This window comes from Dysidea avara, chromosome 12, assembly GCF_963678975.1.
Source record: "Dysidea avara chromosome 12, odDysAvar1.4, whole genome shotgun sequence".
Lineage (NCBI taxonomy): Eukaryota > Metazoa > Porifera > Demospongiae > Dictyoceratida > Dysideidae > Dysidea > Dysidea avara.
In genome coordinates, this window is record NC_089283.1 from 25878845 (window position 1) to 25894581 (window position 15737).

Sequence of the window (15737 nt, forward strand, 5' to 3'; positions counted from 1 at the left end):
TGTTATCTTAGAATTGTGTGTAATTCTCTCTCTCTTGGCAACTACCATTTGTCTTATCATGAATTGTGTGTAATTCTCTCTCTATTGTACAACTACCATTTGTCTTATCATGAAGTACAAACCATACAGTACATGTGTATGTAGTGTTGTAGTAACCATGCAAGTTATAGTCATGGAGTCAGCTAAATTAAGTGGCGACAGTTAACTGTCTTGCTATTCAATAGCTGATAAAAAGGTTCTATAGTTTTTGCACGACGGCAATAGCTAACAAGTGAAATCACATGCACAAGATTTCAACCAATCAAATTGATTCATTTTGAACTTTAAACTATAATTACCACATGTGACTTCTGTTTTAGATTTGTTGACTATTAGAACCTCTGTACATAGCTGAAGCTGGGCAATGTTGACAAGTCTGGCATGATCACATCTTTCTGTTGTGGTTTCTTTATGTGTGGGGGAGTGGTCTAACTACATGAGACTAACATACTTGCAACCAGTTGCCAAATATTTGGTTTAAAAAGGGAAAATACCTGAGTCCAGTAGTCCAGTCCACTAGTCCAGTCCAGTGATTGTATACAACCGAGATAAATAATGTTTTTATCTGAGCCGTCCAGTTGTTGAGCTTGTGACAACTGTGGAGCTGTATAAGATTTTGTGGAGAAAACAGGAACACTGTTTTGTTGTGTTTGAAGGATTTTGTTGTCGAAGGATTCTTCCCTCTGGGGTGGTTACTTCTAGATTGAGGGTGGGTATTTGCATCATTGATAGGGGGATTTTTGATCTGACCAGGTGCGAGCGGAGGTTACGGTTGGTTTTTAAAATGGTGAGTTTCTAAGTTTGGGGTGAAGTGTTCCTGATTTTGTAATGTGAGGCCAGTATTACATATTATTTGTATTGCTTTGAATGCAGCCAGGCTGCCTCTTTTCTTAGTTGTACATTTAATACATTTTGCCTTGAATTGGTACTGATAAGCCTCTTGTAATAATGTCTTTCTTTGTACTCATGGGGTGGTGAGAATCAGTGTGTATGTGTAATTGTTTGTTCCTAGGTGTTATGTAGTTTAAAATGAGAGGTGATGTGTGGTTGAAAAGTTTGGTCATTTGTATATCTTCACATCAAAGAATGTTATGTTTTGGAGGTCTCTTTGTGATGTGAATTTTATGGTGGGATGAATTTATTTCATTTGTTCTTTAAGTTGGTCTAGTACCATCTCATATCATGAATAGGTCATCTAGGAATCTTTTGTAGAACACCAGTTTCACTTTGGACGGGAATGTCTCTTCTATCCTCCCTATGAACAGCTTAGTATAAGATGGAGATGGTTTATTGCCCATAGCCACTCTTTGTATTTTTGTATTTGCTTATATGCCTTGCCGTTGAATTCATTTTTTTTAGGACAATCTCCAGTAGTTGTATCAATATTTCTACTGATGGTTGTTTGGGGTTTGTTCAGCTTAGAGCTTCCTTGCAAGCTGAGATTCCATGTGGATGAGGTATGTTAGTGTATAGGGATTTGACGTCCATGGTTACTAACCATGTCTCCATGGGAACTTCTACTTCACTTACGTAGTTCTCTAATAAAATTGGATGTATCTTTGATGTAGGATGGGAGTGTTTATGGTTGGAGCCAGTAGTCTAGAAAGTGTAGAATATTTTCAGTAGGACTATTACATGTGGATATGATTGGCCTAATAGTTGGAGGATCTTTATGTGTCTTTGTAAGTGAGTAGAATCTAGCTAAGTGGGCTTTGGGTGGTGGTAGACAAAATTCGTACATGGAAGGGGACAGGTATCCTTTAGACTTAAACAGTTGTAGTTTTTGTTCAATTTGTTAGCATATATGTTCCGTAGTGTTCCCCTCAAGTGGTGTTGTTTGGTCACTGAGGTGTTTAAAGTTTTCTTGGATATAGTCACATTTATTTTGTGCTAGCACTGTTGAGGATTTGTGTGTGGAATTTATGATGAGTTGTTGTGAGGTCTTTCAGTGTTTTCCTTTCTTCTTTGGTAAGATTTGGTCTCAAGTGGTTTGTCATGTTGATTTAGTAAGGGCCAGTGTTATTTGGTCTAAGGTACCCTCTGTGAATGGAAATTGATAAATGGGTTTGTGTTCTGTTTGTTTGTTAGTGTGAACTGTGTTCCACTATTTTCTGTTTTGTGTGGGTATGGTTGATGTATGTAGTTTTGTGGAGAATTTATCCAATTATTTCTGCTTGACTTGGATCCCTAGCTGTGGGTATAAAACTGAGTCCATTTGATAGAAGTGATGATTGTTCAACTGAGGATAGTTGGATACTAAGAGAGGTTTGTTACATCATTGTCATCACATGATATACAATCAGAATAGGTATAATGGTTGATATTATATTATTGTTTAAAGATAACATTGTTTGGCTTTTACAAGTATATTATCAAACGGTACAGTCATACCGTTTAAGTAGGAATCCAGGTAAAATTTTCGTGCACTGCCCAAAATTCCGCCTTTAAAAATCATCTTAGAGTTATCTTACAAGATGAAATCACCTTTACGGAATAGTACTAGTCCATATAATACATAAAACAGCATTCAATACAACAAAACGCTTACAGGTGGCCAGATACAGAATTTTTAAAAAAATGCCCAAAACTTGGAATTTTAGACTGACTGTCTGATTGACTGACCACAGTCGCAAGCCTAGAGGCCAAACGAAGCAGCACACGGCCACCATTTTACACTAGAATAACAAACTCACCAGTGGGATGTGCCTTTTGGGGTTCCGACGAGTGTGTGCCTTCTGCACCTTGTCTTTTCTTTTATCTTCGATCAGGCTGCTTGTCTTCTTCATTCAACGAAACCATATCGAGGCATTAATTTTCCATATCAACACTTTCTTTAAGCAGCATAATAGATGCCACAAAATTATTATTTAAGGCGCTTAGGCTATGCTACTGTACGGAGGAATAGATTATATTCCTTAATTATATATTCTATGATGGAGGATACTGTATGGAGGTACTGGTACTAGGTAGCTTTCATGATAGGTCACAGGATCACGATAGGTCACAAGATCACGCCCATTCTTCATTCTATGCGTTATCGATCTATCAATTGAAACCACGATGGCACACCCCTTTTACACTAGCTGTATTTCAGTGACCACACACCTTCAATTTGGAAGGCTGACTAAACCACTCCCCTCTTTTGGGCTAGCGTATCTTTGCAGGCTGACTTGAGATACTCTAACACAGCAGTCACTCTAATAGAACAGTCACATGTTTATAGCTAGCTGTTATTGTTATTAATGCTTTACAGTGACCATCACTGAAGGTGTGACATTTGCTGCAGCCTTAGGATGTATGTCTTAACAAAAAACTAAACAAACTAGTGTATTAAAAATTATTATTTAAAAATAAAGTAGGAATTCAAGCGATAAAAAGTAGTGAAACAAGAGATGAATGATGGTAACTATTACAGCATAGCTCGGTGGGAAATCCCTACTTTGGCATTAAACACAAAATAATGGCTATATCATACCAAAGTAGGGATTTCCCACCGAGCTATGCTGTAATAGCTACCATCATTCATCTCTTGTTTCACTACTTTTTATCACTTGAATTCCTACTTTATTCTTAAATTAATAATTTTTAATACACTATCTTGTTTGATATCTGTTTTGGTAGTAGTGATGAGGTGTTGTTGGTCTCTGTTGGTGTCTTGGCTCTTGGTTCCATCGTCTCCCTCCCCTTTGGGGAGAGTGTCTGATGTTTTTGTTTTTTTAGCTTTTTGGATGGTCCTTTTCCTTTTGTCTTCCATTGGTCTTTTTCTTTCAGTTCTTAAAGTTATCATTTTGTCCTCTTCTGATCTGATCTCTAGGAGTGTGTTGTTGAGGTCCCTCTCAATGTCTGGAACTATGTTCAGTTATGGTGCTACAATGGTATTCTCAGCTTCATCAACATGATATTTCTCCATGATGCTTTAATGGTAATTGATTAAGATTTTGGTAAGGGTTGTTCCACTGTTTTTAAATTGTTCCTCCCAAACCCTAACTTGCTCTTCTGGGGATTAACCACTTCCAGTTTATAATGTTGGCAGTACAACCTAAGGGGAGTTTATTGTTGGCTAATGGGGCTTGGAGGCTGGACTTCACTATTGAAGTCTTGGCCCTAGCTATCTGATATTGCCACAATGTGGCTCCGAGGACCTTAATCTGGGCTGGTGCCTCAGAGGCAGGCAATGACCTTAATCCTGGCTCGTGTCATGATAACACCTTTCTCAGAGGTGTTCTTCAAATGTCAAGGAAGATCTTCCCACATGTTTCCTTAAACATGTCTTAACACTATGAACCATCCACTCCTAAAAGCCACCCCACCAAGGAGCCTTTTCTACTATATGTTCCCATGAAACATGTCTGGTGAGATATTAGTGGACTTCTTCAGCATGGTGTAGCTTCCTGATTTCCCCTCCCCCTTTAGCATTGTCTGATAGTATCTTTGAGGGCAGACCTCGATAGCTCACAAATCTTCAAATGCTTGTATGAACTGAGGTACTCCCAGGATATTAGTCAACTCTAAATGTACACAGGTAAACAGGTACATATAGGCTTTGGTGGTCTGGTCAGCATTCTTAACATAGAATGGCCTTGTGAAGTCTACACCTGTGTTTACAAAAGGAGGAACATCAGCTACTTGGTATTGTGGCAATTCTGCTAAATTAGATGTGGGAACACTAGATCCTTGATGCTTCTTACACACAATGCTCCTACTTAAAACCTTTTCACCCTCCCAATCTTCCTTCCCCTTACAATCGAGTATTTTTCTCTCACTGCATTGAGTGTCTCTCTGATGTCATTGTGGAAACTTGATAGTGAATAGATTGAATCAACAAAGCTGTAAACCTGTCTTGTGTTGGCAATAATAGTGGAGTTAGAGGATAAACAATAAATCATGTTTTAGACCTTCTGTTATATCATTGCTGTTAATCCTACCATGACAACAGATTAAGTCATCCTTGTTAAGACTTGAGCTGTGTTATCAAATGATTGTTAGAATGATGACCTGACTTCAACACCTTTCCTTCTTCCTCCAAATCTGAACAAACTTTATGATAGTGGCAGTGGCTCTAATCAGGTGTTTTATCTTGTTACTATAACTTGTAACATTGATAACCTTCTCTAAGGTACAAATGGGAGGGTCAGCTTCTGTTACAGCAAGTGAGTGAATCAACACAGGTGGGTGTTTCACCAATTCCCTTCAGCTTTATGTGTACTAAGTGTAGTAGATAGGACTGGCCATGATGACACAGGTTGATACAGGAATGATGGTCCCTTCCACCAGTTGAGGTTAGAGACTAACTCTTCACCACTGCAGCCTCTTGAAGGAAGGTCAGCTGAGTTTTGTGGTCCTGGACAAAATTTCCACTGGTGTTGGTCACTTACTTTGTTAACTCTGTTGTGTACATACTACTTCAGTTGTGATTGTTTTAAAACCAACAAAGTGTGGTGTATGAGTGTGTCCCATCACTTGTATTTGCTGGTAGTGGTACTACTGGTTGTGGGGGCTGGCTATCTTGTACATCACAGATTGCTTAGTGATGTGTTCTATTGCAGTTTCTGCAGTGATGTGAACTAGTACACTGTCCGACCTTGTGCCCTACAGCTAAACATGAGAAACATCTACCCTCTCTTCTTAGTATATCTTTGTTTGTACATCTTGTACGTTGGTACATCTTGTACGTTGGTACATCTTGTACGTTGGTACATGATGCTGAGTAGTGACCTTCCTTACAATTGTGTTTTGAGGGGGTGGTGGCCTCAAACCTGGGATTGATAATAGCCCATTTTCACACAAGGGCTAAGGAATGTGGTGGTTAATAATTGCGATTGTACAACATCCAGTGACCTTTAAAATGTATTGAAGCCTATGGGAGTGAGGTAAGAAATCTTCCCGGTAGCCTAAACTATACTGTTTATTCTTATTATGAGAACGAAATTGTAATCTTCAGGTTGTTAGCATCACGATGGTATATAGTTTGTGAAGATTCACTGTGTTGTAAAGCGGAAAGAAGTGACTTTAGCATGGCAGAGGACTCTAGTGACTTTGTTTTCAGCGTCTAGTAAGTCTAATTAGTGAGATAAACTTGTTACTACGTTTCTACAAGGCTGGGAACAACGGTATGCAAAATTTTATCACAGAAGTAGGCAATCTTTCATCGCTGTGATTCTATCAATGCTAGGCAATTATTTCACTCGTTACAGTAGGTTTAGTGGCCATGTTTTGTTGCCTAACGATCCTCTATACTTATAAGAGTAAAAATACCTCACTTTAGGAAAGATGCAGCCTTCACAACTTAAGGTATCACTACCATTTGACACAAGATCACTGATTTCTTGATCACAACACAACATATCTTTCCAATTTTCATGTCATTGTTGTAGTATAGTGGCTGCTATAATACTACATTCTTATAATAAGAATAAACGGTATGGTTTAGGCTCCCGTGAAGTGTAAAGACCTTAGTCCCATAGGTTTCAGTGCATTTTAAGGCCTCCCAAAGGGACAACGGATGTTGCACAATGTGTAATAAATTAGTATTCATTACCATACCGTGAATACTTTAGCTTGCATTGAAATGGACTATTGGAGTCTTAAGCTCCAAGAGAGCATGAAGGCAGCGTTTGCCTGCCTCTTCCATTGTTGTGGCTTTATTGGAATCTAAGGGAGGCTTCCTGGATTGTAACTCAGGAATGATGTCGAAGTTAAGGTCCATCAGTAAATCATCCTCCAATGTTATGTCATTGATGTCGAATAATTGCTGACTCGTCGTGCTTTGGGAGTGAAAGTATAAAGACACTTTGTTTTGGAGGAATGGTAGTTTGTGTGTGTGTAGTGTGTGTATGTGTGTGTGTGTAGTGTGTATGAGTAGGTGTAACTATAGTCAGTGTGATTAGATTTACTGGCAGTGTGATGAGTGTGTTCACTGACAGTGAATTGGTACTGAATTGGTAACTATAAGGAAACTCCCATACTGGTCTACAGTCAACCCTATGATGCTTAAGTTGTTTCCATTTATAGCAGCTATGATCAGAACACCTTCCTGTTTGGTTTAGGTGAGTGTGGTGATCTTCCAGTAATGTGTTTCTTGTACATATTAACCATAATAATACTCTCATGTTACGAGGGGTACTAGTGTGGGCTCTACTGTACCTGATTGAAGCTTGATGTTGTCACATTGTTTTATTGTTACAGATCATGTACAAGAAGAACATCACTGATAAGCCATTTTGTGAAGACTTACAAGAGAGTTGATGATACTAAACTGAAGTTCCTCCAAGATGGTATCCATGAAGCTTACATGCACCAATGGTGAGTGTTATTTAAAATATATTTTGAAGTGTCCTTATTAGTGTGGTGTCCTAATTATTGATGCCTAATCTGGTGTATAGTGTGTTATGCTTGCTATACCCCCTAGGGTGATTGATGACATGCCAGTGACATGGTGTTACACTGTTGCTAATAGTGACCAACCTTTATGTACCACAAGATTTCCAGTTGGTTGTTATGTGACTCATCCGGGGAAACCCCATGATGCCTGCTTCTTATCAGTGAGTTATCACTTCTGCTGCTGTCACCATGGTAACCAGTGGTGTATTATAGGCACTACTGAGTGAGAGGTGCTATTTATGTGTTCAACCATGTCAAGATTATGATAGCATATCATAAGGGAGAACAAGGAGAGGCTGATCGGTTGTTAAGGACACAAGTGCAGGTTGCTAGGTGAGACAAGTAGTGCTTCACCTTTAACCCTTAAACCCACAGCTGTTTTTAAAAAACGCAAGCACTGAAAATGCGTAATCCAGAAAACTGGATTACACACAACCTTTAAAACAAACTCCTAGAGTATAAGAACCGTTAAAACTACAAACATCATGTTACTCGCCATTAAATTTTCGCTTAAATGGTGCTATCTTTCGTCACATCCTTCCATCACGGAACTTCACTCCGTACCTCTAAAGTACAAAAGCATTCGATTCTGTTCCACATGAACGTCTACTCTTGAAAGTGGAGTCCTTTGGGATATGTGGTAATTTGTTGGAGTGGGTGAGATTCTTCCTTACCAAGAGGTTTCAGAGGGTTGTTGTGAATGGTACTTACTCTGATTGGACTTCAGTCACTTCTGGAGTGCTGCAGGGATCTGTTTTGGGTCCACTATTGTTCTTGCTTTATGTGGATGATTTAACTACAATACCCAAGGTGTGTAAATTAAAGCTGTTTGCTGATGATGTGATAATTTATTTTAATGTGAAATCAGTGGGGGATTGCCAGCTGCTGCAGGATGATCTTTCAGCTATAGTGGCATGGTCTAAAACGGTGGCAACTTAATCTGAGTCCCCAAAAGTGTGAGGCTTTATCCATCACGAACAAGAGGAAGCCAGTTTCCTTTACTTATATTATTGACAGTCAACCAGTTCAGTGGACCAATCTTGTGAATTACCTGGGTCTCCATATAAATGATAAATTGCAGTGGTCCTCTCAGTGTCAATTTGCTGCCTCAAAGGCCACCAGGGTTTTGAATGTTTTACGACATACTATGTTGGGGTGTGATTCAGAAGCCAAATATAGAGCTTACAAAGCTATTGTTAGGCCACTGTTGGAGTACGCTTGTGTGGTTTGGTCTCCTCGTGCTGTGAAAGATGTGAACCTGGTAGAGGCTGTTCAGAGGCGTGCTGCATGGTGGGTTTGTGGCAGTCGGTGGAACCAAACTACTCACTCTTGGTCTATTCCTCATGATGTGTGCTATAGAAAGCTGTGTTTACCATCCTTATCTGCCAGGCAGGACTATTTGTCAGTGTGTGCTCTTCAAGACATTCATCATGCTGGTTCTATTAAGTTTTCAAACTATTGTACAAACAACACTATGCCTACGTGTAGCCATTGTCTTACCCTCATACCCCCACCTTCATCAATCAATGCTAGATGATATTCTTGTTTTGTCTGTGTTTGTTTTGTGTGGAACAAAGTACCAATCAGTGTTCTGGGAATTGAGTGACGTTCTGTTTTTCGCCACACTATTTACAAACATTTTTGTTGTAATTTTTAAATGTAATTTATTGTTGTTGATTTGTTGTTGTTTTGTAGATGTAATTATAATTGTTGTTTTGTTTTGTAAGTGTTAATTTGTGTGTATTTTGTTTAGTGGTTGTATGTGTTTTGTACTAGGACAGTACCTTGTACAGGCTTGCCTTTTGTGCTGTTCCTTCCCTCGTGGTAAACTGATAATAAATAAATAAATAAATAACTGTCTCTTCATCTTCTTCCTTTGCATATCGATACAGAAAAGGCCATAACTTGGCCATAGTTCATCGTATCATCTTTCTTTGGGTGTCATCTTGCTTGTCACGTGATGGCGATTCAGTTGGTATACAAATATCATGTGATTGACAAAATGGCCAACAAGAACACTAACAATACAGATGTGAAAGGAACCAAAATGTTTCAATGCTTCATAGCGGATGAGTTTCTTGTTGTTTGTTTATATACTGTTACAAAGGGTAGGCCTACCCAAGTAGGAAAATCTCTATTTCTAAAAGATTGGATGCACACTTATGCCTGTTTAAAAGTACGTATGTAAAATGGCTAAAATATTGTGTGTGTTTTTGTTCGTGTTTTATCAAATCCAGTTTTCTGGAATATCAGGTTTAAGGGTTAAACTAGTGTGATGGAATTTCAAATTGTTGTAGAATAATATTTTGGGGAGTGAGATTGATCACTTGTGATATGATTACACTACCAAACACATTACCAGGTGTTAAAGGGGCAATGCGTCGCGTTTGTTTATGTTATGAAACCATTTAAGTTAAAAACAATGATGTCATATTAGTGTACAAACATATACGGACTAACAAAATGGCGACACGGGAACGCGACAGTGATGACGAGTACGACAGAAGCTCAAGCGGCTCGACTTCTGATTCTGACACGGTGAATAGTTTTATTGAAGGTTGTCACTTTGCAAGTACTATAATAGGATAATGAGTCAACATCGTGTTCCTGTAAAAACACGTGTCAATGAAAAAAATGTCCATGCCAGGCAGCCAATGCATTCTGTTCGGAGCGATGCACCTGTGGCACGAGACAAAAGTCCTGCAAGAACAAAGTAAACAATGTAATCGACCATTGGTAATCTGTATCAAATAGTAACTTGCAGCCTGTACAAGAAGCTGAGAGGCCAGCAGGTGAAAATGCCATGGCCATAAGGAGACAACAACTTGAAGTAAGTAGCAGTGTTGATAAGTAAGTGATACTCTGTAATTGTATAGGAGTTTGTAACAGACTTAGATTCCAGTGAGTGCAAACAAATTGATAGTTGCTGCGTACGAAAATGTAGGTGGCTTGGAATTAGCAAAGGCACTTCTATCACCTCCAATCCCTGATCCACCACAAGGTCCAAGTAATGCACCACATTGGTGCAAATGTGGTAAATGTAGATCTATGCCCCAACCTTCAGAGAATGTGTGCTGCAAAAACAGAGTTTGCGTGACTACATCTGAGGTGTTTCGACAGGTAGTCTTAGATCCTCATATTTTGGCTGTCTGCATTGTTAGCAGGAGCACAATCTATGCAGATGTTCCAGATTACAGTTCGTCAAGCTATCGGTGGGCTGGGTATAGACAGTGGACTATGTGGCAATGCGGCTATCTGGGAAGTGGGAACAGAAAAGTTATCCCATCTTGTGTTGTGTGGGCCATCAGAGACAAGTATCCAGCTCCAGATGGTATATATCTTGGATATCGCTCCAGCTAATGTACTCTAACTGACTTTTTTTTTGAACAATCATTGACCAATCTATCATTCTATCATTACAATTGTAAATTATTATTATTCATGATTTTACAATAATTTATGAAAAACGTGACCTCTTGTTTTGCACAATAATGCTTGTAGATGTAGGCTGTGAGTCACCAATGGTGGCTTGTATGTGTGCAGGGTGGCCTTGTGGCAAAGGACGTTTCTTCTTAAGTGGCCCACTGAAGTTGTATTGTTGTTCTTCAATTGTGTCAATTATTTTAGGCATATAATTGTAATCTTTTCTTTTTTTTATAGGAGTTGCATCCCACTTTTTGCTTTGTTTCCTGTACTTGCGGGCATACAAAGCAGCACCTGATTTATTGTAAGCCGGATCCCTAGTGCAGTGTGCGTTGTTGTCTAATACAGCCAACTGGATACGTGCCTGATAAGCTTGATTCCTACAAAGCATGAAAAGTAAAAAATAAAGCAGGGCATGCTCAGCTCACTGGTATGCATGTCTCTTGGAAACATAAGCAAGTACTAAATTGTGAAAAGACTCCAGATTTCCTGTGTGCCTGTACAATGGAAGTATGCAAGTTAGCTTCAATCTACTAAGAGTCCTTACCAAAATTTGGTATAGTATTTCATGGACTCTAGCCATTTTGGATCCATTATCAGCTTTTGCAATACTATAAACGATGGCTCATTGCGACGGAAGTATTGCAGTACTCTACCATCTCCATCTGTTGGTGGCCCAGTTAGATCATCATGTTCGCATCGTCCATCAAGCCATTGATGCTCATCAATGACATGATGTAGCAGGGCAGACCACTTTATCTAGTACACATAACAGTGTAAGGTAGCAAAATTTATACTATTTTTGTTTATTTATACTATACTGTATTTATACACATACGTAGTGTATATACGTGACCGAATTTGTGAAAAGGGGTCTTCCACACACATCCTATTCTAAGACTTCATGGAGCCGTAACTTGGTGTTCAAGCAAGAATTCATCTTGGAATGTTCAGTGCTCACTTGGCCATGTTAAAACTCACCACTGACAAAACTTCAAGTCAATATCTTCATTATCTTATAAGACAAAGTTATGAATCGTCAAAGTTGACAAATTGAATGTGTCTGGAAAACCCCTTTTCACAAATTCGGTCACATAATTTATGTACCTTCAGTATTTGTACATCTCCATTACTAGTACGACAACAGTACCAGAAGTGATTCACAATATTGGAGCTCCACTTTAATAATTTATCCATGCCCTTGCGCTTACCAGCCTAAAGTATGTTAGCACAACCCACAAAATAAAATTTTGGCCTTTGCCTTGTTACTCACCTCAGCTAATGCTTTTTTCAATTTTTTTGATTTGTGCCAAACATCTAGTGAATGCAGCATTTGTGGGTACTGAGTTTCTACAGAGTGCACAATAGAACAAGCAGTGAATGGTATAATATACACCTGTATATACCTATCATCTTGCGCACTGAGGATGATGCATCAGTAATGACTTCAGGACATTCAACCAACTGCAATACATGGGCTATGGATCTAGAGAATGCTTCTCGTTCCATGTTAGGTGACTGCAATCTGACCTCCCTTTTGTCGACTGTTTCAACATGAAGAATTTTGTTAGTTTCATGGTCCATAAGTGAGTACGTGCAATATTTAGCACTGTTTCCAGGAGAATCACATCTTCCGTCCGCAGCCAAAACAACGCGCTTACCACGATAAGTGGATAGGAGTTTGTCCTATTTGATGTAAGTATAGATGCAATATAAATACATTATGATACACAATAATATGTCTATTGACCTGTTCTGCATTAAAGAACACTTCTATTCCAGGACATATATAATGTCTTTGGTAGCAATGAAAGGAAGAGCTTGATGAAACCGATAACCCCAACACATTTGCAAAATCGGCTATTTTATAGTAGCTCTGCCCTGATAGAATTATTGCTGACGCAAATAAAAGGTTGTTTTGGAAAAGCTTATTGTTAGTTCTGCTAGTTAACATTTCTGATGATTTCCAGACAAAAATGTGCTTATTGGTGCACTGACTATGAATCAGGACACAACAGCCAATGACTTTGTATTTAGCAATAGAGCAATTCTCTACACAACCAGGTTTGTGACATTTTCCAGAGAATAACATCAACAGCTTATCCAGGTTACATAACACCTTGATGTTTGCTCCTTCAATACCTACAATACAATAATTGTAAATATGTAATATATCGTATAGTACAAAAAATTTGAGGGATATAACACTTTTGCAGTTCTTGCAGTGTCTCCATACACCGTAAATGTATTTCTGCGAATTGCTAGTGACATTACTGACTCGTGAACATTTGTCTTATGTAACTACAAAAGTTTTTCTACGAATACTAACAAGATGGTCTAATTGCAAACGTTTTGTCCCTTGAATATTTTGTGTTATAGGGTACTCCATACCTTGTACAGATATTTCATTGGATTCCAATTCTTCCTCTACATCTTCAGAGCCAGATGAGCATTCAGATGTACTACAGTGAATTTTTGTGTATAACACTCATGATGACAGTAATGTATACATACTAATCATCCGATACTATATATGTACGTATCATCATCTGACTCAGATGAAGTGCCATTCAATATATAAGAAGCATTCTGTACAGTCCTGTTTTCCAAATTAATAAATGTATCTAAAAATAGAAGACTGCACACTACCTTATTTCATCACTGGTACACACTGAGCCACTGTTGGTTATGATAGACACAATACAACATAATAAAATATCGAACCTTTGTTGTGAGCTTTCTTCGGCCAGCCTGCAAGTTGAATAGTACCATTTAAGCACACAACAAATGCATTGACAATATTACATGGTTGATGAGTAATCAATAGTTGAAACAGATGTCAATGTGCTCTCCTCGGCTTGCCAGTTGCTACAGTTTTATGCACAAACATGTATACAATCTCACTGGCTCCCTCATATCAGTAAACAAAATAGTCACTTCCAATAAGACAGTGCTTCTTTTCACTCCGGAGCTTTAAAGGTTCGGTATGGGTGTCACAGCAATTACTACATAAATAACTTTATAAATAAGTGACTACTTCAACACAGTAAATTAAATTTGAGAGGATTCTGGAGCATTAAACTAGCTCTTTGCATACCAATATCCAAAAACATCCTTTTAGAATTTAACTTGCATTTTAGTGCAGTTAGTCGTTGACATACATAAGAAGCAGAGAGTGATAAGCTTCTGTCTTATTTGAACAGTCCTAACACCAATATAACATTATCACCACTGATAAAAGTGCGCACCTTTGTTGCCAGTAGCCATCAGCCAGCCTGTAATCAAAGTGTATCGTACTATAACACACAGGATCTAAGGCAACATTACATTGTTGATGGGTGATCTATGATTGACACTGATGTCAATGTACTGTCCTCAGCTTGTCTGTTACTACAGATTTATATTTACGATAACATAAAGATACAACGTATCCATATCTATCCACATATATTAACAGGCATGATGCTTTACTGGCAAAAGCTAATAATCGAAGCCACTTACCACTCCTGTTGCAGCTGTGGTGTAGCCTCACAATCACTACTTGACTCCTCTTCCTCAGCACGAAACAAAACTGGATGCTTGAGCCTCTCACCTCTTCTGTCGCTACTTACAAGCCTTGATTCATTTCTTGTAGAACTGTGAACTGGTGTGGAGCACAAAAATAAATCATCACAACGATGTTGTCCAGCAACCACTGACAAATCTGAGCTATGATGAAAGCATTGGTCGCGTAAGTCGGTAAGATCATGGAAAACGTCAGTTACCTCTGTGTTGTTCCCACAACTTCTGCAACTGGCGTACTCAGTGGCTCGAGAGCGTTGCTACTAATGTTTCTTCGGATATTTTGAAGGAGACAACAAGCCAACGCATCGTCGCTACTAGCCGCAAGGGAACGTTTTGCCTCTAACCATAACTTGTGAGTCTCTTCTCGAAGTCTCACGAAGGCGTAGGTAGCTCTTCCAGTACGTGGACATCCAGGTGGCATTCTTCTGAATTTCCGCGCTATCTATCAATTTAACACGTGCGTATAGAGCTGACAACTCCGTAACACGTGATTTTATTGTACACAAAATAATCACATGCGTAAGGAAATTAAACGGCTTCGTTGTGTAAGCCACTGCGACGCATTACCCCTTTAAGGCTTATTTGTTAGTTAGGAAAGTAATGTGTTGTGTTCCAAATATTTTAAAGGACAAAATGTAAATCCATGTTGTAGTTGACCTAGAAACCTTCTCAGGTGTTGATATTGAACTAGTACAACAGTTTTTTTGAGATGAATGTTGATGTGTACACTGGACAACTTCCTCTACACTTGTTCAATGTATTATACTAACATACAGTGTTGTGTGTGTCATAGCATCACATAATGATCATGTACAATCACTGGAATTCACTTTTTTGGGGACAACTCACTGTACCTATTCTACACTAAATTTAAAATATTAATTTTACCCGACCAGTCTACTGTATTGTTCACTCCTTGTGTAATCTACCACAAGGGTCTGTCATCTTTGCCACCTTCAGATGTGAAAAATGAAAAAAAATTGCTAGCTGCTGTGTTGGCTAAGACTGTTAAAACTTTTTAGCTGTAGCTAAAGCAAGTAGTGGACAATACAGTAGAGCAAGTCTTGTGATGACTGTATTTAAGAGCTAAACTGACCTTCTATTCAACATCATAACTACTACTCCATTTGTAATATTTATGATAGTCTCCACCACAGGAACTCATTACCATTTAGTGAACATTTTCAGTTTTTTCAAGTTCCAACGAGATCACATCCTCTTTCAATTCGACCTGTTGCATCTTCTATTAATTCCTTTCATTACTCATTCTTTTGTAAACAGTCCGTTTTTATGGAACACCATACCTCATGCCATCCTGCAGATTAAAAAGT

General features: G+C 38.6%; 2 protein-coding genes across 4 annotated transcripts in view; one reads left to right on the forward strand and one right to left on the reverse strand.

The window, feature by feature from the left end:
* The window catches only part of LOC136241595 (transmembrane 9 superfamily member 2-like), a 77606-nt gene that overhangs the window by 773 nt on the left and 61096 nt on the right, over positions 1–15737 (forward strand). For 2 of the 3 annotated variants that reach the window (XM_066032831.1, XM_066032833.1), the window contains exon 2: positions 1399–1496. The gene's annotated coding sequence lies outside the window, so the exon portion shown is untranslated. Of the gene's footprint in view, positions 1–221; positions 827–1398; positions 1497–15737 lie in introns of those variants that run through there. The other variant, XM_066032835.1, reaches the window with a different exon arrangement.
* On the reverse strand, positions 11386–14827 carry LOC136239972 (uncharacterized). Its single transcript, XM_066030717.1, has 14 exons — positions 14668–14827; positions 14344–14608; positions 14170–14232; positions 14091–14117; positions 13648–13710; positions 13567–13593; positions 13492–13521; positions 13382–13441; positions 13234–13304; positions 12593–12984; positions 12249–12528; positions 12116–12192; positions 11950–12057; positions 11386–11601 (listed from the first exon to the last, which is right to left on the reverse strand). The coding sequence occupies exons 1-14, from the start codon at positions 14825–14827 to the stop codon at positions 11386–11388; spliced, it is 1839 nt and encodes a 612-aa protein (XP_065886789.1).